Source organism: Taudactylus pleione, unplaced genomic scaffold, assembly GCF_031769625.1.
Source record: "Taudactylus pleione unplaced genomic scaffold, aTauple2 ptg000039l, whole genome shotgun sequence".
Taxonomy (NCBI): domain Eukaryota; kingdom Metazoa; phylum Chordata; class Amphibia; order Anura; family Myobatrachidae; genus Taudactylus; species Taudactylus pleione.
Genome location: NW_028284441.1, coordinates 13293527 through 13320768, shown reverse-complemented (window position 1 = coordinate 13320768; position 27242 = coordinate 13293527). Strand labels below are relative to the sequence as shown.

The following is a 27242-nucleotide window of genomic DNA, read 5'->3' as shown; positions in this document are numbered from 1 at the left end:
TGTTACTTCATTTGCACTGAGTTCACGCAAATAGTTGTTATTTTACAGGATTTTTGAGATTTTCACAACAAGCAGTCTAGCATCAGCTAGAAGCAGCACATGTATTCTCCACTGCCAATACCTTCATCATCAATTTCCTAATTAATAATTGGAAGTAATCTTCCTGCATCCACTTTGCGAAGGCTAACTGACTCCTTCCCTATCCAGGATTGGCCAGAAGAATGCTTGAACACTAAGGTTGATGCTGCTACTGCTGGGGGTGATTCTTCATCACCAAAGGGGACCAAGAAGACTAGTAGTTTTAAACCACAATTGACTGTGAAACAATAATTTGCAAGATAAAGCAAGTATGAAAGCAGCCATCCAGTTGCACTGCAGATCAGTGAAGCCATGATGTCTGTGCTAGCATAAGAACTGCATCCAATATCCACCATCAATGTATCTGGTAGACAGTTAAGTGAGGTCTTGTGTCCCCGCTACCAAATTTCATCTCAATTCCATTTTGTATTGGGAAGTTGAAAAAAAACCAAAAAGATATTCTTGGCCTAGAAAATGTCATTGTGCTGAGTATCCACTTAACTACAGATATGTGGGCAAGCTGTACTGGTCAAACTAAGATTACATGACTGTGACAGCCCACCAGGCCCAGCAACAGGGGGTGCAAAGGGGACACTTGTACCGGACCCCAAGATTCCGAGGAGCCCTGAACCCTCAGGAATTTTGTGAGCCCAGTGCACATGTCTCCCTTGTCTCTGCCACCTGCTGTGTAAGCAGGGCACCTGGCATGACAATTGCGGGCTTGCGGCCAGATCCTCACGAGTCCTGGCAGTTACAGGGAGGCTGGCGCAGCGTGCGTGACATCATGATGTTGCGCCGCTGAATCAGAGAGGAGCCTTCGGGTCGGAGCCACAGACACAGGTGCTGGGGTTAGAGGGGGGTATGTGACAGAAACAGGTGCTGGGGAAGAAGGGAAGGTGTGACAGATACAGGTACTGGGGAAAAGGGGGGATGACAGACACAGGTGCTGGGGAAGAGGGGGGGTGTGCAGACACAGGTGCTGGGTAAGAGGGGGAGATGTGACTGACACGGGCTGGGGAAGAGGGGGAGGTGTGACAGACCAATGGCTTGGAAAGAGTGGCAGGTGTGACAGACCAATGGCTTGGAAAGAGGAGGAGGTGTGACAGACCATGGGCTTGGAAAGAGGGGGAGGTGTGACAGACGCAGGGCCATAGCTAGGGTAGTGCGGCCGGTGCCATCGCACAGGGCACCACAGGTCAGGGGGCGCTGTTTGGGCCTGTCAAATTTCTGTTTATTATCATTCTTGCTTGTAGCTTCCTCTTATTTCATCCCCAGCATCTCCTGGCCTCTCCTATCTCTTCCCTGGCCCTTCCCCATGAAGCCATGGCCCTTTTTTGGGTGCATTATGTCCCTTTGAAAAATGAGGGGGGGCGCCAATGCTCTTTCTGGCACAGAGCACCAAAAAGTCTAGTTACGGCTCTGGACAGATGCAGGGGCTGGGGAAGAGGCGTGTGTAACAGACAGTTGCTGGGGAAGAGAGGGTGTGTGACAGACACAGGAGCTGGGGAAGAAGGGGAGGTGTGACAGACACAGGTGTTGGGGAGGAGGGGGGGTGACAGACACAGATGCTGGGGAAGAGGTGTGTGTGAGACAGACACAGGGACTGAGGAAGATGGGGAGATGTGACAGACACAGGTGCTGGGGAAGAGGGGGAAGTGTGACTGACTAGGATAAGGGCTAGGAGAGGGGATAGGGGGGCCCCAAAAACATGAGTGTACCGGGCCCCAAGATTTCTGTTGCCAGCTCTGTAGCCCACTGGGTGGATGTATAGCCTTCAGCAGCAGCAGCATCTAACACAACTGCAAGCTCATTTACAGGCAGGCTGTTCTCTGTTTCACCACATTCACTAACTGACAAACCGGTGTCAACCAGATGGAAAAAAAATCAGGGATGTGATAGTAAAATGGCTTACCCTGCTAAGACTCTCCTCAGGATTTACCATTTCCGATAATGCATGCAGGCTTGGACTGGGTCGTCGGGGATTGGGGGGATTCCCTTGTGGCCACGCTGCTTCCCAGCTGCACCCTCTATCATGGGAGGGCGCGGCCTAGCACTGGTCACCGGTGATAGTTTTTCAGTGAATGACCCGGCGGCAGGTGCGTGTGGGCCGGATCAGCCCCTCTCCCAGAGCCACGTGGATGCAAACTGTGACCAGGCTAGAGACACTGCATCCCCATTTAACACATCCGGCACGATTATCCAGGCTCAGTGTTATTATGACACTGGCTGTAGATCCAGGCACTTCAATGAGTAGAAGGGAGCGGGCTGTACATATGAGGTGCGAAGTGTCTGAGAAGTCTGTCACTAAGAATCTGACAGCCAACACAGGGTCTGATTCAGAGCCGGACGCTATTTGCGCTCACTCGTTAAGAAAAAGGGGGTGGCTATTTAAATTGACCGTTCGCTCTTTGCGGTCTGTTGACGCCTCCATGTCTGAACGAGCGAACAAAACATGCGGACGGTTTTTAGTACAAAACGCCCCCTGGCCGCTCGCATCATACGTCATGTCCGCTATTTATTAGATTAATCGAGCACATCGAACAGCGTATGAACTGCTCGCTATTCTTGTGGTTGGTTTTTCCTACCGCAATATTGCGAGCAGTTCTGGCTAAAAGACACCCAACTGACGTGGTCGATGACGCTGCTTTGTTAATTATGCACACCCTTAAAACGGCCGTTTTGACCTTTAAGCACGCCTTCGTTCTGATTTCCACTCCCTGTTTTCAAGCACCTTCCCCTGTTACCACCCACATACGCCTCATCCTGTCACTCAAAATAGCAGGCATTCGCTATATTGCGAGCAAACGATTTCTGGCCGCACTGACTGGTTCGCGCATGCGTACTAATACCCATATGCATGCGCACATGTGCGAAAATCGCTCGGAACGAACCAGCGGCCGCTTACGAGCGGCTCTGAATAAGACCCACAGTCCAGATCTGGGCTGGGATGCATTAAACGTATGCATCAATCTCTTGGCCGCCGGGCTCCGATGCGGAGGGTAACGCCAGCAAAAAGCCTATGGGCTTCTACCGCATCACGCTACTATGAGGGATCCGATCGGATCCCTCCCAGCATGCTCCGCGGCCGCCGCGTCACTCTGCGCATGCGCAGATGTACTCCCGGGTCATAAGTCCGGAAGTCCACAAGGCGGCAGGGATCACAAAGCTCTTATCGGAAGAGCTGTCCTTTGCTGTACTGATCGCATATGTTAGTGCATATGCGATCTGTACAATTGCGGTGACTGGCGGTAAGTGTTAATGCATCCCGCCCCTGAAGAGAGGTGAGTCCACTGTCTGCGTGTCAGCAGTGTGATCTATACAAATCTATGTGTCAAGCAGTGTGATTCAAGACTGTCTGTAGAAACAGTGGATCAGGAATATGTGCAGTGATTTATAGTGCAGTACGGAGGAGGTGAGTTTGGTTCAGCCTGGACAACTTTTTAAAGCACTGTTTGGAGCTGGGAAGACGTTGAGATATCTCTCCTCAATCAAATGATTAATATATCATTGTAATAATAATTTATATCACTATAAGAAGCAGCAGAAATAAGGGCAAGGAGTCTGAACAATTAGTAGTGGGTATGCTCTTTATAATCACACTAAACTTCCATGCCAGTATATCACTGAGCAACTGTTTTGAATAATCTCTCAATGCTGAGTATATGGCATTTCCATGCAAATACATTGCTGAACCATTCCATCAATATAACACTGCTCAGTCTATTAGATTACTGCTGGCTTGTCACTTCAATAATAATGCCCCCCTATAAAATATATCTGCATATAGGAGTAGCCTCAAATAGATCTACCTAGTAGATAATTAAGTAAACCTATATATACCGGTTACATGCATTTTATAAGGGGTCATGATTGTGCTGCTATGATACTAATGTTTATAAACATTATCTATGTTATTTATAGACCCTCTTAAAGGCTACTAATCAAGTCACACTTTGGGGCCTATTCATCAACACTAAAATAACGTTTTTAAGGACATTTTCCTTAAATAATGTTATTTTGGTATTCATGAACAGACTTAACACAGGAGATATCACAGATATCTCCTTGCTAAGTTCCCCTGCGTTAATTTCCACACTCCCCATACATTAGTATGGGGATGTGGAAATTGTGGTATTCATCAAATTCAGAAAATTATAAATTTTCGGAATTTGATGCAGTTACTATTCGCCACTGTGAGGTGGCGAATAGCAGAATCCACTTACCTGTATCAGCGTGTGCAGGTCCCCGGACGAGTCCCTCCAGCGCTCTGCTCCGTCCTCAGGCTCCGGAGGCTGGTCTGTCATGTGTGCTCCCCAGCAGAGCACAAGAAAGTTTAGAAAAAGAAAAAATTATTATTTTTTTCTTAATCTATCATGTGGTCTGCTGGGAAACCACATGACAGACCAGCAGGACGGAGCCGGAGGCTGCTGCGCGGACAGGTAAGTCGTGGGGGGGGGGGGGAGGGTGAGCGGAGGGGGGTGGGGGGGGTCGGGGGGATTGGTACGAAACTTAACGCATCTGTAGGCAGTGCTGCGCATTCCCTGGTTTTACAGATGTAACAGCGCATGCGCAGCACTGTTTCCAGATGCGATAAGTTAGTGTAGGCAGGGAAAAGTATCTATTTCCCGAAAAGCTGTCATCGCAAAAATGACAGCTGTTCGGAATAGATACTTATGGAGAGGTGGAATGATGAATTCCACCTATAATTAGCTAGAACTCCATGAGAGTTCTAAAGCTAATTATCTCCATTGAATTTTTACGTTTAATGAATAGGCCCCTTTAACTACTAATATTCAAGTGTTTGTACCATTTAAATACTAAAGGTGCGTACACACGGGACGATTTTCTCCCCAAACGAAATCGTCCTGTGTGTCCCCGGCAGGGGTGTGCTCAGTGTTGTTAACGACACTGAGCACAAACACTGAATTAAATGAAGAACAATTTCATTCAGTGCCGGGCTTCCTCAGGTTGGACAGGAGGTTTGGGTGATGAACGGCAACTACCAACTAGAAATGGGAGCGGGCATTGGTAATTATCGTTCATCGTTTTGGGGCTGAAACTGGACAATTTTTGGGATGACTGAACGATAACGACATCGTTATTGTTCAGTCGTCCAAAATATCGACCTGTTTGTATGCACCATTAGGGGTAAATTTACTAACTTCGATTTGCCTTTAGTTTTGTAGATCAATTTATCTCACATCAAACCGACTCAAATCGAAACTTCAAATCCCTCAATTACTAACATTCATTTTGAAAAGCATTTCCCAAATCGAATTCGATTTGGTTCGGTTTGGAACAGTGATTTGCTGTTCGATTTGGCATGTTCATGTACAAATCGAGCAACAAATCCCACTTCAAACCGAACTGCAAATATCCACCTGAATACAACTGATACATGCTTGTTCTCTGTACTTAGACAACCAGTACTGGCTATGAAAAGTCCAGGGCTGGCTCTGTTTTAGGGGGGGACCCCACGTAATTTTTTTTATCTAAATGTAACTATTTATAAGCTTGTTACATTAAGATACATGCATACATCAGTGAGATTCATGCATGTATCTTATTGTAACAATCTTATAAATAGTAAAATTTAGATAAAAAAATGACGTGGGGTCCCCCCTAAAACAGAGCCAGCCCCGGACTTTTCATAGCCAGTACTGGCTGTCTAAGTACAGTACAGAGAAAAAATTGCGTAGGGTTCCACTATACTTAGTACAACCAGCACTGAGCTCTGGGAACCAATCCTGGTTCTGGAATTACAATGGAAAAAATTGCGTAGGGTCCCCCTGTAATTCCCAGAACCAGCACTGGACCCTTTCAAGTGGGGGGCTGATGCCACAGCCAGGGGAGCCCTTTCACCAGGTCCCCCAGCCGCAGCATCAGCCCTAACCACTAGTCAGGCCAGGGCAGGGATCCCTGGGAAGTTGGGGACCCCCCAATAAAGGGGTCCCCCTCTCCAGGGCACCCATGGCCTAGGATGATAGCCCGGGGCTATCCCTGCCACCCCTTGGCGGTGGGTGGCGGGTTGATAGTGTAAGTGTAGTGCATTTTATATAGTTTTAAATATTGTCTTTGACTTTGGAACTGTGGAACTGCAGGTACCAGCAAGCTTCCTCCGCATGCTGGTATTTGGAGAACCACAAGTACCAGCATTCGGGGCATTACAGGCCTGCTGGTACCTGTAGTTCCACTACAAAAGCAATATTAAAAAACGCAGGACACACACACCGTACACAGTATAATTTTATTAAACATACATGCACTCACACATGTAAATACACATGCACACACACATATACTCATACTCACCTATGTATCCCTGTAGCATCGGTCCCCTTGTCCAGTAGAAATTCCATACGGTACCTGTGGAAATTAAAAAATATACCCGCCTTCTCCTATGCGTGGATCTGTCCTCTTCGTTCCAAAGTAGGCATCCATGGTCTTCTTAAAATAAAAAAACGAATAAACGCGATCCACGCAACAGATGATAACCAGGATGGTTGTTATCTCCCGAATGAAGATCTCAGACGCGGCTCTAGCCTTTGTAGAGCCGCATCTGAGCATTCATTGGCTGAGAGAGGTCAGCCCCATCTATCAGCCAGTGAACGTCAATGGAGAGCCGCAGGGTAACTAAAGTTTATTCTGCGGTTCCCACAATTGACTTCAATGGAGGAGCCCAGCAAAGGAATGAAAAAGGTACTAACTGGACCTGTGTGAATCTGTAAAATTGGACTCACCCTGCAGCAGTATTAAAAGAGGTATGCCAGCCCCAAAAATACACAGAAAGAACAAGATAATACTGCGTTGGTGTGTCCCTGTCAAAACAACAAACAATTACACCAATAATAGATAATCACATTAATTTAATAAAATTGAGTAAGTACTAATAGTAGTGTAGTTTTATATTTATTTCTATTAGTACTTGATCAATTTTATTAAATAGATGTGATTACCTATTATTAGTGCAATTATTTGCTGTTTTGACAGGGACACACCAGCGCAGTATTATCTTGTTCTTTCAATGGAGGAGCCGTTCAATGGCTGAGAGAGGTGGGCATGGACCTCTCTCAGCCAATGAACGCTCAGATACGGCTCTACAAAGGCAGAAGCAACATCTGAGCGCTTCATTCGAGAAGTAACAACCATCCTGGTTGTTACATGTTGTGTGGATTAGGATTTTTTTTTTTAAGAAGGCATTGGATGCCTACAGGGACAAGGGGACCACTCCAGGTAATGTAGGTGAGTATGTGTGAGTGTGTATGTAGGGGCCCGGGTCTGGCACCTCTCCCCCTTCCTCTTTCGTCACAGCAGCCCAGCACACGCTGCTGTGTGCTAGGATGCACTGGGAGACTGCTCACGGCTACTAAAGCAGCAACCGGAGCAGTCTACTATGTCTATGGGGTGAGCGATCACACAGCGCCTCCCTCCCCAGCGCGCAGCGCTGCAAAAATTATTTTATTTATTTTTCTAAGGGAGTGTGGCCACGCCTCCCATGATTAGGCCACTCCCACCTGTCACCTGGGCCCGGTGCGGCTGTCGGCGTCCCTGACAGTGTGTGTGTCTTGTGTTTATTTAAACATTTCTTTACAGGTGAACTACAGGTACCAGCTGGCCCTTAATGCCCCACATGCTGGTACTTGTGGTTCCCAAATTTCCAAATTTAACTCTTTCTTAGCTTTTTTACAGTAAGATACATGCATGCATCTCCCTGATGTATGCATGTATCTGTGTCAATCCAACCTGCTCATGCTCAAATCGAAAGCATGAAGCACATCTATTCATTTGGGGATTTGAAGTTCGATTTTGTTTTCGATTTCAAATCGAATGATAGTACATAAGGTATTTGAGTTGTGAGGTGGTCAAAATTGACTGGAAATGACTGAAAATTAATATTATTGAGGTAAATAATACTGTAGGAACAAAAACAGGCCCACACTACATGATTTTATCTGTTTTTAGAATTTTTTCATGAAATCCAAAACCAAAACTTTTGAGGATGATTTTCGCCTAACCATAACACGGGGGCCCAGACACTCTGAGTATGTGTGTGTTAGCTAATTTAGGCTGTAAATCACCAATAGGTCATTGACTGATGTGAATGATATAATTTCTCTGTACAGTTTTATGTAATATGGCAACACTATATAAAAAACAGTAATAATATTTGTATTACCATATAGGAAACCCTGGAAGATGGGCTCACAACAAATTGGACAGTGGATATTGGAAGACATGATCTAAACAGAGTCTTATCACTTCGTGTTCAAGCTGTATGCAATAACAGAAGCAGTGAATGGGTGAATTTTCATACACAGTTGATGCCAGGTAATGATTTATTAAAATTAAATAAAAAAAATATATATAAATATATATATATATATATGCTTTCTGCTACTATGAACTTTACCAAATACTGCTGAAAGATAAGCTGAGCTCTGTTTTTTATCTATATATAAAAAAGTTTTTTTAGAAAAGATTTTTCTAAAAAAAAATGAATTTTTTTCGGAATTTTTAAACTATTCTTTTATTTTTCCCTATATATGTTTTATGTGGAAGCTTAATGTTTTGTTATTTTTACCCTTAATAAATTGCGTGTATTAGTTTATGAACTCATATGAAATTAAATACATGGTTTTATTTTGAAATAATCTGCACAAAGGGCTCTATTTATTAACATTATTTTTACTAAAATAAAGTGCAAAAGGGTGTCGGGGCTTGGCGACGGGGGCTGGGCTTAGCGCCTAGGTGTGTAGCAGCGGCCGCCGGTCGGCGCATGTGCGGGGCACATGTCACGGTATTTTTTTGCAAAAATACCGTGACTAGTGTGCGGAGGGGATTCGCAGGGACAGAGCTTTCTCGCAATCTCTGTCCCTGCAAGGGATTTTTAGTAAATCCCTGTGATATTGCCTGAATTCGCAATGCGAATTCACTCGGTAATATCACACTACAATCTGCATTACCAATGTGGATTGTAGTAAATAGAGCGCTAGGTCACTCTGAGTATCGTTTTTAATGATGCCATATCAGCAAGGGAGCACGCTTGCACTTTATTAACATTGCACAGGTTGCACACTCTCACTTTATAAATTATCAATGGTACACTAACAAGTAAGCTTATTTGCACTTTATTACATAAATATTGTTTATGTCACACATTTTTACCATACAAATTATTCAGAACATTGCACTAATAGGCGCTCGTTGTCAACTACATTGTTTGATTAATTGTTATCTAGGTAGTGGCATCCAACTGCTACCGCTCTGTTGACTGAGCAGACACCTTGTACAAAGGGAGTGCAGCATATACATAAGTATATGCACATACAAGTATACATTTCTTATATATAAGTATAATCTGATTAATCACCCATTAGTGAAAGCACTAAACGCTGGGCAGAGTGGAATATTTGGAGCTGTATTCATTCAATGATTTTTATATATATATATATATATATATATATATATATATATATACATATATATATATATATTCTCTTTTAGTCATGTGTGTGTATATATATATATATATATATATATATATATATATATATATATATAATGAAATGTCCTGACTCACAGACTCATCAATACCTAGTCCACAAACTAGCTGTTGCGATCGGAAATTTCTCTCTCCTTCAACTTGGCCAGGTCGTTAGTTTGAGTGACAGGATGAGGCGTTTGTGGGTGTTAACAGGGGAAGGTGCTTGTGAACGGGGGAGTGGAGATCCGAACGCAGGCGTGCCTGATTATGCAAACAGCGTTTTATGGGAGTGCATAATTAACAAAGTAGCGTCATGGCACATGTGACATGGGAGGTTTTGACACTGACTTGATCGTAGTGCTTAAGAGAGGGTATGGTCAACCTTAAGCTCTACGACCAGCTCCGATGATTCCCGATGGTCTCGATTAATCCTTATATGCCCGGAGATGACGTGTATTGCGAACGAGAAGGGGGCGTCTTTTTAGTCTTACGGCAGCATCCTCCCCTCGCTCGTCCAGCTAAAGATCCCATCTTAACGACGCAACGTGCGAGCGCTTCATTTGCATATCCGGACCCTTTTCCCTTACGACCAAGCAGCCGCAACGACCGACTCTGAATGAGGTCCTAAATTTCTTCATGACCTAACCACCCACTAAATAGGGATTTCTCTAAATTTTACTCCTAAGGGGCTGAAAAGGGGTAACAATGTTCCTCTTGACAAAGGTGATTGGGTGACAAACAACATGGCCCAAGTGCTGGGGGACTGTAAGCTCATTGTCTGGGACAAGTGGCGGCTCAAAGGTGTGGCTGCAGCGCAGTTAGGGGTGCCAATCTGTTTCCAGATGTAAGAAAACAGATTGGCACGGATGCAGTAAGACAGGGGGGCACGGACGGGGAAAGACAGATTGGTGCAGATGAGGGAATACAGACTAGCACAGTTGAGAGACCACACAGCAGTAGGGATTGGGGAAGATAGAGCAGCATGGAGGCATATAGGGGAAGAAAGTGTACATGCATAGACAGAATATTATAGTTTTAGCAATTAGGGAGCTGAATGTATATTCTAAATGAGATAGATGTATGGAGTGAGAAAGATGTTGCAACCCAGTGGGATTATTGTGGTGACCGAATGGGAAGATTGTGGGCACTGAGTGGGATGTGTGTGCCACATAACTGCTCAGACCTCAGTTGCATAGACTGGATGTGTGTATTCCAATGAGCTCACAATTCTGTGAATTAGCAGCTCCACCATTTTGTGAGTGACAGCAATTTCACTCTGTGAGAGTGCTGAATCTGCAGTTAACCACAGGGTGTGATTGCATATCTGTACTGCGCAAGTAACACGTCCATTAAGGCGTCATCCTTAATGATCGTAATTTCATTGCTTTTTTTAATTTGAGTGGCAGAAATTCAGTAGATTTTGTGAAATTTCAAATCATGTCTAAGAAGCCTTAATGGGACATGTGAAGCCATAAGGTTTTTTGTCTATGGAATTTCATTGTTTTTTTATCATTTATTAACCATCAGAGATGGGAGCAGCAAATCGGGCCACCTGCAGGGGAGAAGGGCAACAAAATGGTACACTAGTGCTGATGGTGGAGGGGACAGAACACAGGAGGTGTTTCAGGGGTGCAGAGGGAGAGACGGTTGCGGGAGGCAGGCTACAGGCATGTGGGCCAGTGCACAGGGGCAGCAGAGGGGTGCAGAGCAGTGGTAGCAGCGGGGCAGTGCACAGGGGCAGCAGCGGGGGACAAAGGGGCTCACTGGCACTGATGGTCCCAGCCCTGAACTGCTTCTTAAGGCTCCTACACACAGAACGATGTGCTCACGATGCGATATCGTGAATTATTTCCCTTGAACACTCCCCAGCACTCCAGGACACAATATGGTGCCTAAACAGCACATTTTGACATAAGAACTGTTGTGCAAGGTATAAAGATAGCTGACTGCATGCACAGATCAGTGAGATCTGTGATGCAGGCATCTGTGTTAAAAAAAATTATTCAGAGATCAGTATGATCGGTGTGTGCATGCATCTGAGAAAAAATTTTGTTTTAAAACAAGTGTAATTTTTTTTTTTTAAATGGCGTGTCCCCTCCTCCCTAATGCACTACCAGCCCCGGGATTTTTGCAGCCAGTCCTGGTTGCCAAAATACAGGGGACAAAAGACGTAGCGCAACCAGCACTGGGCTGAGCTGAGCCAGCCCTGATTTTGGAAATACAGGGGACAAAAAGTGTAGGGGTCCCCTGTATTAACTATAACCAGCACCTTTCTAGCGGGGGGGGGTAATGCCACAGCCAGAGGAACCCTTTCACCGGGTCACTCAGCCAAAGCATTACCCCTGACTGCTAGTCAACTGAGGCCAGGGATCCCTGGGGAGGTGGGGACTCCCCCCAATAAAGAGATCCCCCTCTCCAGGGCACCCCAGGCCTAGGCTGATAGCCCGGGGCTATCCCCTGCACCCATGGGTGGTGGGTGCCGGGTTGATTGTGTATAAATGTGGTGCATAAGAGTTAAAATATTATCTTTTGCAGTCGAACTACAGGTCCCAGCAATCCTTCCACGCATGCTGGTACTTGGAGAACCAGAAGTACCAGCAAGCGGGCATTAAAGGCCCGCTGGTACCTATACCCCTGTAAAAGAAATATTAAAACAATCGGTGTTCTGTTTTTATTTGAATATTTTATTTTCCTGAACCTTCACCTGGGGGGCCGCAGCCTTTAAGCTCTTTTACATGTCTACCACCTCCCTCAGGACTTCCACGGCGACTTCACCTGGAGGCCGGTGGCATTTAAGGCTTGCTGGCAACTTTAGTTCCTCAGCAAAAGACAATATTTTTACTAACATCAAATGCACCACTCTATACACAATCAACTCTGCACCCACCGCTCCAGGGGTGCCAGGGATAGTCCCAGACTATCAGCCTGGGGACCCCTTTATTGGGGAGGATCCCCAGGGATCCCCGGCCTGGGCTGACTAGCGGTCAGGAGTGATGCTTCAGCTAGGGGACCGGTGTAAGGGTTTCACTGGCTGTGGCATCACCCCCCACCAGAAAGGGCTGGTTCTGGTAAATACAAGGGAAACATACGCTTTTTTTCCCCTGTATTTCCAGAGCCAGGACCGGCTCAGAGCCCAGTGCTGGTTGTGCTGAATACAGGGGACCCCTACATCATTTGTCCCCTGTATTTAGCATTACCAGTACTGGGTCTCCAGAGCCCGGTGCTGATTGTTCTTTTGGGGGGGACCACGCCATTTTTTTTTTTACACAGGTTACATTTTTTAAACACAGAAGCACAGATAGATCTCGCTGATCCCGTCCGTGCTTCTGTATTTATATATTTATACACAGATGCAGGCATCACAGATCTTCCTGATCCATGCCTGCATCTGCCGCTAAAGCCTGCTGCCTCCCCCGGTTCCTGCGGCCCACACCATTGCCGCCCACACTGCCGCTAACGCCTGCTACCTCCCCCGGGTCCTGCAGCTCGCACCGCCGCTGTTAACGCCCGCTACCTACCCCGGGTCCCAGCCGCAGCTAATGCACGCTTCCTTCCCCCGAGTCCCACCGCTGCTACCGCCCGCAAAGGACAGCCATGTTTGTGCACCCAAGTGAAGCCACAGTGAGTCCATCCCCTGTTGGAGACACCTACTGAGGCTGCGCAACAACATGAAGCTCCCTATCTGTATAATGGCACATTTGTGAGGTAATAGTTTAAAAACTGTAACTTTCTAATTTAGCTGAACCCCAAAAGCACCTACCCTGGAACAAGACCTACCTAATAAAACAAACCCCAAGTCTAAATTCTCCCTGCCCTGACTTATGCCTTCCCAAAAATCCCCCATAGAGAACAGCAGAAAAGTGGTCCTAACTCAGAGTGTCAGAAAAAACTGACAGTTGAAACTTTAGGTTACTCCCAAATACTAATTTTTTGAATGTTTTTAGGTGCATACTCACGTAACGATTTTTTTAACGATTTGTCGTTATCATTCAATCGTTCAAAAAATTGTTCAGTTTCTGAGTTATAACGATGAACGATAATATTTAAAGTGTGCTCCCGTTTGTAGTTTGTAGTTGTTGTTCATTGTCCATTTCAGACTGTCCAACATAACGATTTTCATTAAGGGAAGGAACATTTTTCGTTCATTGTTCATTACACTTCAAAAAAAGGGAAAATCTGACAGAAAATCGTTGGTTACAAATTCGTTACGTGTGTATGCACCTTTTGCCCTGAAATTTGGCATGCAGCACCGAGCAACAGTTCTACCCGCCCGTGCCAAATTTCAGATCGGTAGCTCCAATAGTGTTTGAGGTTTAGCCCCTTAAACACCATGCCCTCCTCAGGACAGGAGTTCTCTATGGGAGAATTTCGTTTTTTCGATTCAGCCTTAATATAAGGGCCCGACTGCGCCCTTATAATAAATAAATATATATTTATATATTAAACATATAGTGACAAAGGCGCTTAACTTTAGTGACCCAAATGAAGAAATAAGTATCCTTTATGGAAGTCTTCTCTCTATGGGCTCTATTTATTAACATTATTTTTACTAAATTAAAGTTTTCACACCCTTTTCACATTATTTTAGTATCACCTACAGTTACTACAGGGCAATTGGAGTAGAATTTGTAAAATTCTACTCCAACCCCTAATTATCACTTATTTTTAGTAGGCAGATCGCATTTCCCATAATTGTAATGGGAAATGTGATCTGGCCAAAGTTACTAAAAATAAATTGTGAAAAAATACCGGGGAAAGCCTTGTGATAACGCCACCTGAAGGTGGCGTTATCCAGGGTCTCTCCCGGTTACCGGACTCCTGCTCTGCTCTAACGGGCAGAGCAGAGCCCGGAACCGGCCCCAGTGATCACACTGATCACTGCTAAAAAAAAAAAGAGGGTCCGGGTGATGTCCTTCCTCCGGTCAGCTGGTCTCCCAGCCTGCACTGGGGCCCGGTCGTCACCTGACTGGGTCCCAGTGCAGTTTGGGATGTCAGCTGACCGGAGCCAGGGAGGACATCACCAGAACACCGATGACTGCAGGTAAGTGTAATTAAGGGAGGGGGGGACGTGGGAAGGGGATGTCACGGGGGGTCCGCGATCATGGGGGAGGGGCTTAGCACCAGGGGCGGGGCTTAGTGATGGCCGGTCGGCGCATGCGTCGACATTTGTCACAGTATTTTTTGCGAAAATACCGTGATAAGTGTGCGGAGGGGATTCGCAGGGACAGAGCTTTATCGCAAGCTCTGTCCCTGCAAGGGATTTGTAGTAAATCCCTGTGATATTGCCTGAATTCGCAATGCGAATTCAGTCGGTAATATCACACTACAATCTGCATTTCAAATGCGGATTGTAGTAAATAGAGCCCTATGTGCACTCCCCGGAACTTCCAGTGGCTTCCACAGGCCAATTCCTATATCCCAATAGGTGAAGATTCTGTGATAAAATAAAGGCAAAGGCGCCTTCTAGTGCATTAAATTTACACTTTCCTAGTGTCATATAAATTCTATAGACTCCACACGTACCATATACAGTAGAAAGCCCAGGGAATACCTTTGGACTATCAGCACTTGTAATAGTAATTAAGGGGTCTATTTACTAAACAGTGTAAGGAGACAGAGTGAAAAGTGATAAGGTGCCAGCCAATCAGCTCCCAACTGTCATTTTTCAAACACAGCCTGTGAGATGACAGTTGGGAGCTGATTGGCTAGCACCTTATCACTTTCTTATCACTTTTTACTAAGTCTCCTAACACTGCTTAGTAAATAGACCCCTAAGGGGCGTATTCATCATACATAAAAAAATCTTGGGAGGTAATTAGGTTTAGAACTCGCATGGAGTTCTACCTAATTACAGGAGGAATTATCATTCCTCCTCTCCATAACTATCTACAGTATTTTGAAAAGCTGTCATTTTTGCGATGACAGCTTTTTGGGAAATAGATAATTTTCCCTCTCTACACTACCTTACCGCAGCTGTAATCTGTGCTGCACATGCTCTGTTACATTCGTAAAACCAGCGCATGCGCAGCACTGCCTGCAGCTGCGGTAATTTTGTGTGTCCCCCCCAACCCCCCCTCCCCCCTTCGCATACCTCCCCCCATCTCCGACTTACCTGCCCGCTGCAGCGCCTCCAGCTCTATGTTCTCCCAGCAGACCACAGTACAGTTTAGAAAAAAACAAAACACTTTTTTTTTCTAAACTTTATTGTGTTCTGCTGGGAGAACACGTGTCAGAGCAGCCACCGGAGCCAGAGGACGGACCAGAGCGCCGGGGGACCTGCACACGCTGACCACAGGTAAGTGTCACCTGCTTTTTGCCACCTCACAGTGGTGGATATAACTCCATGAAATTCAGAAATTACATAATTTTCGGAATTTGATGAATACCATAATTTCCATATTGGAAATTAACGCAGGCGGACTTAACACAGGAGATATCACTGATATCTCCTGGTTAAGTCTCTTCATGAATACTAAAATAACATTAATTAAGAAAAATGTCCTTAAAAACTTTATTTAAGTGTTGATGAATAGGCCCCTAATCCTGGAATCAAATCCCAGCTCCACCAGTGTTCCCAGGGACTTTCACAAGAAGTGCAGATATACAAAATAAAACAATATATATAGTGCAGTATGCTTAAGAAAAAGTGATTTATTTAACAAAAACAATATAAGTTAAGCGTACATAAAAAAATGTGCACAGAGTTTTAATCAATGCAAAAAAGCTTACCTGAGCCAGAGGGAACAGCAGCAAACAATACAGGTCCCAGAGCCGGAGTAAATGACAGCCTCAACGCGTTTCGTCCATCTGTTATTACCAGGACTCCATCACCTGGATTATAAATATAAATATATATATATATAATACAAAAAAGGTTGCACTCACATCAAACATAGTCCAAAGCAGCTGGAGTCCAAAAACTAATCCAATTGACTAGTACAAAAAAGAAGTGAGTGCCCCTCTTTTTTGTAATATATATATATATATATATATATATATATAAAACCAGTACCACACATATACATTCAAACATATAAGGTTATTATGTTTTACACTACTATGATAAAGAAAAGAAACAGTGGAATCAAATGTTCTAATAGCCAGCCTTCATAAGTTATATGGATTTCTTTTAGTGTGATGATAATACTTCTAACAATTTCGGCTATTGCAGTGATTCCCAACCTCGGTCCTCAAGGCACACTAACAGTCCTGGTTTTAGTGATATCCATGCTTATGCACAGATGGTTATATCAAAACAACTGAGGTACTAATTAAGTCACATGTGCTCAAGTATGGCTATACTTAAAACCAGGACTGTTAGTGTGCCTTGAGGACCTTGGTTGGGAAACCCTGGGGTATTGTCTTAGGCATAATGTTTAGGGCCTCATTTACTAACGAGTTTTATTACCAAAACGAGTGATACATTTCACTGTGTATAATAAATGGTGCTCCAGCCAATCAGCTTCCAACTGTCAACTTAATAGAATTAAATGTTCTGCGCTCAAATGAGTAGTAGCAACTCAATAGGGTTAAATATCAATAGGTGTATATAAATGAGTGCTATAATGCATAATAATCATACAAACAAACATATAAAAAAAAGGTTGATGTTTATAGTCTTTTTTACGACTAAATGGAAGTGGTGGCTATAGTTCCACAAAATGTCACAAGTCCGTGGTGTCGGGCTCCACCTAAGCTATCCCAACTTACCACCAGTGGTACCTTCTCCAAAAGGTAGCTTCAGGCATGTCTCGGCCGCTGTAGTTGACGTCAGACGCCGGCCGCCTCACGTGTTTTCGCGGGTAATGTGCCGCTCGGTATGGTCCTTAAGCTCTTCACACTTCCTTCCTTATCCAATGCGTTTCGGACCGCTTCTGGTCCTTTTTCAAGGATTAGGATTGTTCTTTCAAATGGGTGTATTTATACTAAACTTTACTGAAGTAAAAACCGGAAGTCCATTCCTGATTCACTTTCGAATTAAAAGTTTGTATTTGATGATTATTATGCATAGTGAATATGAGAAGTGATCGTAATGTGATTATAAAATATATATAAAAAATATATATAAAAATAAGGAGGCAATTTGTAATAAGAATATAACTATAAAAATTGTGTATATAAAAAATGTACAGTATATATAAAAAATGTATATAAAAAAGGGGAAAGGGTTTTTTTAAGAAAAAGAAGGGGAATTTTTCTAAGAAAGCATTAAGTTCTATATCAATATTTAGTCCATATGGTTCCAGCATTTTCAGGAGGAAGATCCATTTGGTTTAATTTCTTTTCAATAAATGAATCTTATCTTCTCCTCTCCAATTTGGTTTGATTCCTTGAATTCCCAGAAATTTCAGACTTTTTGGCTTCTTATCATGATGGGTCAGAAAATATGTCGATACACTATGAGTGGCGAGTCCTTTTTTGATGTTGTATAGATGTTCTGCTATTCTCACCTTAATTTTTCTTTTCGTCTGTCCAACATATTGGATCCCACAAGGACATTCCAATACATAAATCATTCTTTCCGTTTCGCAGGACAAGAAATCATTGATCTGAAAGATTTTCTTTGTTTGTTGTGATATGAAATAGCCACCACTTCCATTTAGTCGTAAAAAAAAACTATAAACATCAACCTTTTTTTTTATATGTTTATTTGTATGATTATCATGCATTATAGCGCTCATTTATATACACCTCCCAACTGTCAACTGTTAAAAAAATGACAGTTGGGAGGTGATTGGCTGGAGCACCATTTATCATACACAGTGAAATTTTTTACTCGTTTTAGTGATAAAACTCGTTAGTAAATGGGGGCCACAATCTGTTATTGTCAGGTAACACAAGAATTGACTGGATCTTGGAGTATTACAAAAGTGGATTCCAAGGTTTGTTGCACTAGTAAGCAGCAGTAGCAGAAGCCAATACCCTAGATGAGGGATCCAAGGTTAAAGGTCAGAGGAATAATCATACAGTGCAAGACCCAATTCATATAATCATACAGTGCAAGACCCAAATCATATTCAATCCCTAAAGTTTGATTAAAGGGTACTTTCATGATAAACCCATTGCTGTCCTTTCCATATAGAATAATCCACAACTTCCTCTTCTGCAGTAGATGGGGAGTCTGAGGAAATTTTTGGGACAGCTGTGTTTATAAAGTCACATTGAGCACTAAGGCTGGGTACACACACAAATATTTTCTGTCCAACCATCCAACTAGTTGATTGGTCGGAATGAAAATCTGGTAAGGTATGAAAGCAAATGACGATCAGCAATTTGTTCCCAAACGCAGGAAAACTGTTTTTTGAACAAATTGTTTAGATCAAACATTTAACAAACTTATCTGACGACCACTTTCATCTGTTTTCTGGCATTTAGGAGCAAATTGCTGATCATCAGTTACTCCCATACGTTACCAGATTTTCATTCCAATCAATCAACTAGTTGGATGGTTGGACAGAAAATCTTTAGGTGTGTACCCAGCCTTAGAACTAAGGCCCTCATTCAGAGCCGCTCGCAAAAAGCGAACGCTCGCTCTGAATGAGGGCGGCCGCTTTTTTTTTTTTAAAGCCAGCCTCCTGGCCGCTCGCTAGCTGTGGGTGACCACCCACAGCTTTAGCGAGTGGCCAGGTGATGGTCGCGATGGTCTTGACCATCGCGACCATCGGGGCTTGCGATGAGACCCTTGTGGTAGGGTCTCGTCTGCCGCAAGCCCGTGAGCTTTCGGCTCTAATAGAGCCGGAAGCTCACTACTGACATCACTCGTGATGTCAGTAGGGCCGCCCCCAAATGGCAGGCGTTCCTTCGGGAACGCCTCCGTTTCGCCAGCCACCCCCCATCCCTGCCTACAAAATGGGGCGAGCTGTCAATCAACATCGACAGCCGCCCCGTTTGTAGCGAGCCCCGGAGTGAGAGAATTTCTCTCTCGCTCCGGGACTTGAGCACGCGCAGTGCGTGCGCAATGCCTCACCATCGACCCGCTTGCGAGCGCATAGCTTTTACGATCGGGTTTGAATGAGGGCCTAAGTTTTCTGTCAGAGACTGATGACAGACGATACAGTACTGGTTTCTGTCACAGATATAGTGCATTTTTTAGCCTCTGACTGTAGCAGGCTCAATCATACCAAAAATCCTTATAAAGGCTTGTCACTGTGTCATCATCATCATCATCATCATCATCCTTTTCCTCAGGTATTAGTTGTGAGGAAAAAATAATCATTCAGAGGTAAAATGGATTCTGATCATTACGGCCATTTTCTGAGGTAGGCACATGTTCATGACAGATGTTCTCACTAAAAATAAATAAATCCTCACAGGGATGCCAGCTCAGGCACTGACACAAAGTAGGTAAAAACATTTGGAAACCCATTCTCTTAATAAGGGATGATGTGACTGCTGGCCCATCTCAGACATAAACCCCAGTTTTAACCCAGCTCGGACCTTGGACACTGAACACGGGAGTCAGGGTTTCTATATTTATCCCCTTTTACACCTGGGTGATGGACCTGGGTTATTCCCGGGTCATCACCCTTTACACCAGACTTAGGTCTTTCGTCTAGCAGTGGATGCTTGGAGATGAGGTAATCTCCAAGATCTACTGTGCCCACTAATCAAGCCCTTTTAGGTATGAACCAGGTCATCAAGACCTGGGTTATGCCTTTCAGACATAAACCGGGGCACTGACACAGGTTGCAAGTCCTGGGAATGACCCTGGTCGACTGTCAACCCAGGTCAGACTATTTCAGACATAAGCAGGACCAGGGTTGACTTGCCATGCCCTGGCAAATTCCCAGGTTTTCACTTATGTCTGAAAGGAGTAATGCTAACACTTTCCCTTCCTGATAGGTCCCACATTATACTGAATGGGTATCCTAATACCAGATCATATGGGTGGCTCTAGCTGCCAGGACACCCACACCTAACCTATACTACTTACATTGGGCTTTGCACCAGCATTCTGAAGTGAATAAAATTGCTAAACAGGCTTATAAAAAAGTATTAATTCATGCTCAGGAGAGTTATTGGCCTGCCTGATGCACCAACTCTTTTTTCCCAGATATTGACACAGCTCTTAATGCATTACTGGGTGATAAACGGCTGTTTTCACAAATAAGGCACTGAGAAATATTCAATTAAGATTACAGTCACAACAGGTCATCTGCTATATGTCCTTGACTAGACAGAAAAGGAAGGATAATCGGTCTGCTCCCTTAATGCAGTTCCTCACTTCATAATACCAGTGACGTGCGGGGAGGTAAATGCATACTTGCCAACTCTCCCTCATTGTCAGGGAGACTCCCTGAAATAGCAGCAATCTCCCTGTCTCCCTGAAGAGTCTACCAATCTCCCTCATTTCACCTTACCCCCATTATGAAGCTGTTATATAAAAGAAAAAACAGAGATATATACATTCAAATGGGATCATTAGTATAATTTCCCTGCATTGGTTATAAGGCACAATGATCCCAATGCTTACATGTATTTTCTGAGAATTATCAGTGTATTTTCATCAACAAGTAGATCTTACTAACTGCTTTGGGGCTCATTTACATTTGGATGTAAATCAATTTTAAGACACGCCTCTCAGATGTAGCAGTACACGCCCACTTTACCGCCGCGCTCATAGGTGCTGCTTTCACAATCTCCCTGAAATTCTTTTTCAAAAGTAGGCAAGTATGGGTAAATGGCTGGGGAGGCACTGGTTAGTATCAGAGCCAGATTTACAGATACATATATGAACCCGAGGGTTCATGTGGGCATTATACAAAGTTGCAGCAGTATATAGTGCTGGAAATTTGGTGAGTTTTGATCAGGGATGTGCGGAAAAGGTAGACAGGGGAGGCAGTGCCTCACCTGCCATACACGTTTTACTCCAGAGTTTTGACTATAAAAAGGATTAGAATACAAATAAGATATTTATAATATTTTCTATAAATTTTTTAATTTTTATAGTCAAAACTCTGGAGTATACCTAGGTATTACTGGAAAGGCTCTGCCTCACCTCACCACACATCACTGCATAATACTCTCTTCTTAAAATCAGTAGGTCTCTTTATTGTGGGTCAAGCATTTCACTATCCCGACTGTCTAATACCGGCAGAGGTCTAATGACAGGCGCCGAGATCCCGACTCCTGTCATTTTACCTACGCCGAGAGCCCCACGCCCGGCATCATGATTGAATGTAAGCCGGGCGGTGGGCACAGACAGCCGCGCGGAGGGGGTTAGGTTAGGGGCTCCCAGGGAGGGACTTAGGGTTAGCCACCCCCCGAGAGGGTTAGGGTTAGGCTAGAGGAAGGGGGAATTAGGCACCCCCTCGGGAGACTTAGGTTTAGGCTGCAGGGAAGGGGGGTTAGATTTAGGCACATACGGGAGGGGTTAGGCACATGGGGGAGAGGTTAGGGTTAGGCACCCCTATGGGAGGGTTAGGGTTAGGGGGGGTTAGTAAATAGAGAAAATACGTACCTGTCGGGATCTTCACTGCCGGTGTTCCAGCGTCGGTATTCGAACCACCGGACATGCGTCCAGCAGTATTTCATACCGATCCCCCTAAGGGGTATATTTACTAAAGTGCAGGTTTTTAGAAGTGGAGATGTTGCCAAAAGCAACCAATCAGATTCTAGCTCTTATCTTCTAGAACAGTGGTTCTCAAACTCTGTCCTCAGGACCCCACACAGGTCACGTTTTGCAGGTCACCCAGCAGGTGCACAGGTGTATTCATTACTCACTGGCACATTTTAAAAGATCCACAGGTGGAGCTAATTATTTCACTTGTGATTCTGTGAGGAGACCTTGAAAACATGCACTGTTTGGGTTCCTGAGGACCGAGTTTGAGAACCTGTGTTCTAGAAGGTGCTAGATAAATGTGAAGTAAAATCTAATCGGTTGCTATTGAGAACAGTTCCACTTCTAAACACCTGCACTTTAGTAAATATACCCCAAGGTCTCTGGACTATGCTAGTTTCTCACATGCAGATATGTTCAGACCAGGGTTTCTGTCAGAAGTGAGCTCTTGTTATAAGACTCACAGATCCTTTAGATTCTAAAAATTTGAGCTTACAATAAGCACACGAAATCCTTTCTGCAAGGGTTTCGTGTTTCCAGAGCCAAAGGTTAGTAGAAAGAGATTACCACAGACAAACGGTTGCTAAAGACACTACATTTTGGTGTACACTTGCCATTATTTTCATTTCTAATCAAAGCAATATACATTGTTTGAGATGTCTGAATGAAATCTTACAACCAGTACTCGGACCAGCATGTCAGTCATGATGCAGCTAAGTTGGGACTGTGAGTGATCGTGCAGGAGCCATTCTGCACATGTGCAACAATTGGATATGTATGTAAACCATCTGGTTTACGTACATATCTGAATCAGTGTTTTGACCGATGATCTAATGCTGTCTAAAGTCATGCTTGACATGCAATTTCCTGTCAAGTTTTGCCTTAAGTAAATCTCTAAAATGCTAAATTGATGGGATATCGTAGAAAAATATGATATCACCCAAAATCGATCTTTAGTAAATTTACCCCCTACCAGAATACTTTCCACCACCATATATCTAAACTAGAGATGAGCGGTTCTGTGGAATCCGCACCCCTCCGAACATCGGGGATCCGAGTCCACCCTAACCCTGTTCGGGTGTTCCCCGCCTGACTCGGATCACCGTTCGGGGCCGAACGGCGGCCTCCTGATGTCGGATTCTCGTGAGAGCTGAGTATTTGTAATAGCAGCCAATGAGAGTCAGGCAGACTCTCATTGGCTGCAGCACTGAGGGAGCCGGTTTGAGCTCACTCATGAGCTCCGTCCTCCGGCTCCCAACTCGCGCGTAATACAGCAGAGCAGACGGCGGCAGGAACGGGGATTCAGGTAAGTTTTTTGGGGGGGTTTTGTGTGTGTGTGTGTAAGGGGGCGCTACTGGGGGGCACTGCAACTGGGGGGGCATACTACTACTGGGGGCCTGCTAATGGGGGCACTACTGCTGGGGGCCTGCTAATGGTGGAATCGCGTCACCGGCCCCCTTGTTGCCAGGATTTTTATATAAAAGCGCGGGGGGGTGCGGACACATCGCCGGGGCCGGGAGTATTGCCTGCCTTCCCGGGAGGTCGGGAGTGGCACCCGACCAAATCAGGAGGGTAGGCAAGTATGCCGTACCCCACTGGGTGGGTACACTACTTTTCATTTCTGCCACTGCTGTGTGGCAATGTGTCATAGATGTGCTTTATACTGTGGTGTCTGTGCCGCTGCTCTGTCGCTTAGTAACCAGTCAGCTCACTGCAACCTTTGGCCAATAATGTTGAAAACAATACTATAAGCTGTGAGGTGGTCTAAATTAACTGTAAATGACTGGAAATTAATGTTATTGAGGTTAATAGTACTCTAGGAAGAAAAAAAAGACCAATTTATGTGATTTTAGCTTTTTTTTGTCAATTTTTGTAAAAAAATCCAAATCCAAAGCCAGTCACCGCAGTTTGGCAAATCCAAATCCAAATCCAGACGACGAATTAGAACCAAATCCAAATCAGGCAAAAAAGGTCCAGCGCACATCCCTTATCTAAACAACAGAAGGTTACAGTTTTATTGGAAGAGAGAATGGTCAGACACGTCTGCGTTTTTCTAACCACCCCCCCTTTACCTCTTCCAAGCGCTGACTACGTGTCACTCACTTTGCGAGTGAATCCTCTGTGCAAGCGTAATCACAATTCAATTACAGCATGTGGTTACATGCTTGCACAAATCAAAAGTCGCTCAATCTGCGTAAACTTCAGCATTGTGTGTAACTCTGCATCACGCTCTCAGCCAGCAGGCCAACAGCCTCTATAGGTAAGATCCCTACGTTTGAATCCTGACAAAGCGCCACTCCTTCCAGTACATGCTTTTAATAATGGGCACTGACTCCTCCAGAGAAATGGGGAGTAATACAGAGTTCAGCTTTGACTTTCTTGCAAAAGCCGGGAGAAAGTCAGGGTTGCCTACCCTCCCGATATGGCCGAGAGCCTCCCGATAAACGAGTGCAGCTGCCGGTTCCCCGGAAAAGCAGGCAAGCCTCCCGACTGCCGCCGATCCCCCCCCAGCCCCCCCACGCAAATTCATGTTAAATCCCTGCAGCGTCATTTTGGCCCCGCACCCTGCTTCACAATGCCTGTTTTATCAGCATTGTGTAGCGGGGGCGGGGCCAAAATGACTCGATTGTGTGGCCCCGTCACACCCGCAAATTATATCTGCCCACCCAGCCACGCCCCCTTTTTGCCAGCCACGCCCCCTGCCCTGCCGATCTGGCTGCTCCCTCCCGGAAGGAGCAGCCAGATAGTCGGCAAGTATGCACTAAGTTCTCTCAGTGATTTAGCGGTACTAATTGGGACAGTGATAGCCCTCTCTTCGACTATCTTCCAAGTTCCTCCTTTACGCAGGAACTCGCAAGCTCTCTTCAGGTTTTTCCTATAGACCTGTCACTGCTAGCAATGCATGATTTACCTGTCCTCTTATGCCTATTCCAAATAATAGGCCTGTGTAATGGCCCCCATACACCAGCGACTGATTGCCGCGTTCCTGCGATCCAGAGATGCCGGGTTGCAGGATCGGTGAAATCCAACATGTTGGATTCCACTGATTTGCCAATCACGATCAAAATATGATCGTGATTTGCAAATCGATCAAATTTAATATGGAGGATTTCACTGATCCTCCGACAGATCACGGAATATTGATGGCCACCGTTTAGCATTTCCGTCCCCATCGCAGGATCCGGCAATCTGTCGGGATAGCGTATGGGGGCCTTTAAGCACTCCTCTGATTTTAATGATAACATCAGATGTGTCTCCTCTGGGATAGGAAGATTTCTCCCAACACAGAGTAATATGAGGAGAATGGTCAGGGGAAGGAAATATCCTTCATATAAAACTGAGATCGGAAAAAAATAAACTTTTCATTCTCTTTAACCTCCTGAGACACACAATGCTGTAGTTCTTCTCTGGACAACGTGACAGCTATGTCGTACATAAACAGAATGGGGAAAATCTATAAATGTTCCTTTACATCAGGGATGGGGAACCTCAGGCCTGGGGCCATATAAGGCCCGCAGAATCATTTGGTCTGGCCCTCTGAGCTTTTTTCTGCTAGCCTCATCTGGCTAGCAAGGTCCCTGAAATGGCACCCTGTAACCAGAATCTATGCAGCAGTGCCACCTGGAGTGTACTTAGGACGCTTCAGATGGTCACACAGCTGCCCTTACAGCTCCCCAGAGCATCCTGAGGATGCTCCGGCCATTGCTGTAATCACCGGTGATTGTGGTCCCACTGCCGCGTGACGTCACACAGAGGGGGCGTGACCTGCACCTGGCCCGCAAATAATGTTAAATATATCAAAATGGCCCTCGGCAGATAAGGGGTTCCCCACACCTGCTTTACATGGAAGCTTTGGACGTTTGGCAGTAGACCATAAAAAGGAACATAAATCCAAAAGTAATAGATCTGCCAGGAAATATTAACTAATTGGCGGATTCCCTTTCCGCTCTTCTATGACTTCTTTATCAGATATTGGGCCTGATTCTGAGTTACCCGTAATCCCCTCGCATCGCTGATATTCACGCAGTTGAGGTTTTTTTGCAATTGCGCATACATGGAAATTTCTAAAAAACGTGTACAGCGCATAGATCATACAGAGTGTACACACACAGGCGCTGTTGTGGTCCAAATGGACGGTATCAGAAATTATGTGGAAAAGTGCTGGGCGTTCCTGGGCGGTGACTGGGAGATGGCTAATAGTGCACGGAAAAATGGTCCGTTCACTGGGCGTGTTTTGGGAATGTCGCGGGTATATCAGTAAAAGCGGATGCATACACAGAAGTACAGTGCCAGGAATAGCAGACCATAGTTAGATGGAGAAGCTGCACCTGACCATAGGGCTGGTGTAGGGTTTGATACTGGCATCTAAGGACATTCCATTTGGTATTACTGCATGTACAGATACTGAAAGTGGGTGTCTCAGGGGTCTGTGTACTAAGCCTTGGAGAGAGAAAAAGTAGATGGAAATAAAGTACCAGCCAACCAGCTCCTGTCATTTTTCAAACACAGCCTGTAAAGTGACAGGAGCTGATTGGTTGGTCCTTTGTCTCCGTCCACTTTATCTCTCTCCAAGGCTTAGTACACAGACCACTCAATCTTTGTACATGGCATGGACGTACACTAGGGAAGGAGTGTGTAGTGACATTTGTAGAAAATCACAGATGGGCTGCTGCTAATAGACTCTGTTGCGTGCGTTTCTGCATGAGACATAGAATCAGGCCCATTGGATCTATATCTGAGACACCGGCTTTCTTGTTAGCTTAGGTCTTTGCAGCAAGAGGCATTGAGCTTACCTACATACATGTCCCAGTCCCATGGTTTCTCAAACCCCAGGAGGGTACCAAATTATTCTCAAGGCAGGGTCATACTACAATGTCTTTTATGCAGATCCTTTAGTATAAATAGACATAGAAAAAGATGATAAAGAACCAAATCATTGTATCTTGCTTATCTACTTACCTTGCACTTACCCCACTTGTTAGAATATACATAAATTATTTATTACCTGTAGCAAACCTTACTGTACAGCTGAACCCTCTGCCCTTATAGGATACATTGTTTGTTGCATGATATTGATTTTGGCTGGTATTGAGATTTCTTAATTTAAGGTCCTCTCTTTAA

General features: G+C 44.7%; 1 protein-coding gene across 2 annotated transcripts in view; it reads left to right on the top strand.

Annotated features, from left to right (window-relative positions):
* LOC148538625 (interleukin-13 receptor subunit alpha-1-like) overlaps nt 1–27242 on the top strand; it is a 140662-nt gene that overhangs the window by 52976 nt on the left and 60444 nt on the right. For both annotated transcript variants that reach the window (XM_088453074.1, XM_088453073.1), the window contains one exon: nt 8262–8406. In XM_088453074.1, coding sequence (XP_088309200.1) covers nt 8400–8406 — 7 coding nt within the window. In that variant the 5' untranslated portion in view covers nt 8262–8399. The remainder of the gene's footprint in view (nt 1–8261; nt 8407–27242) is intronic.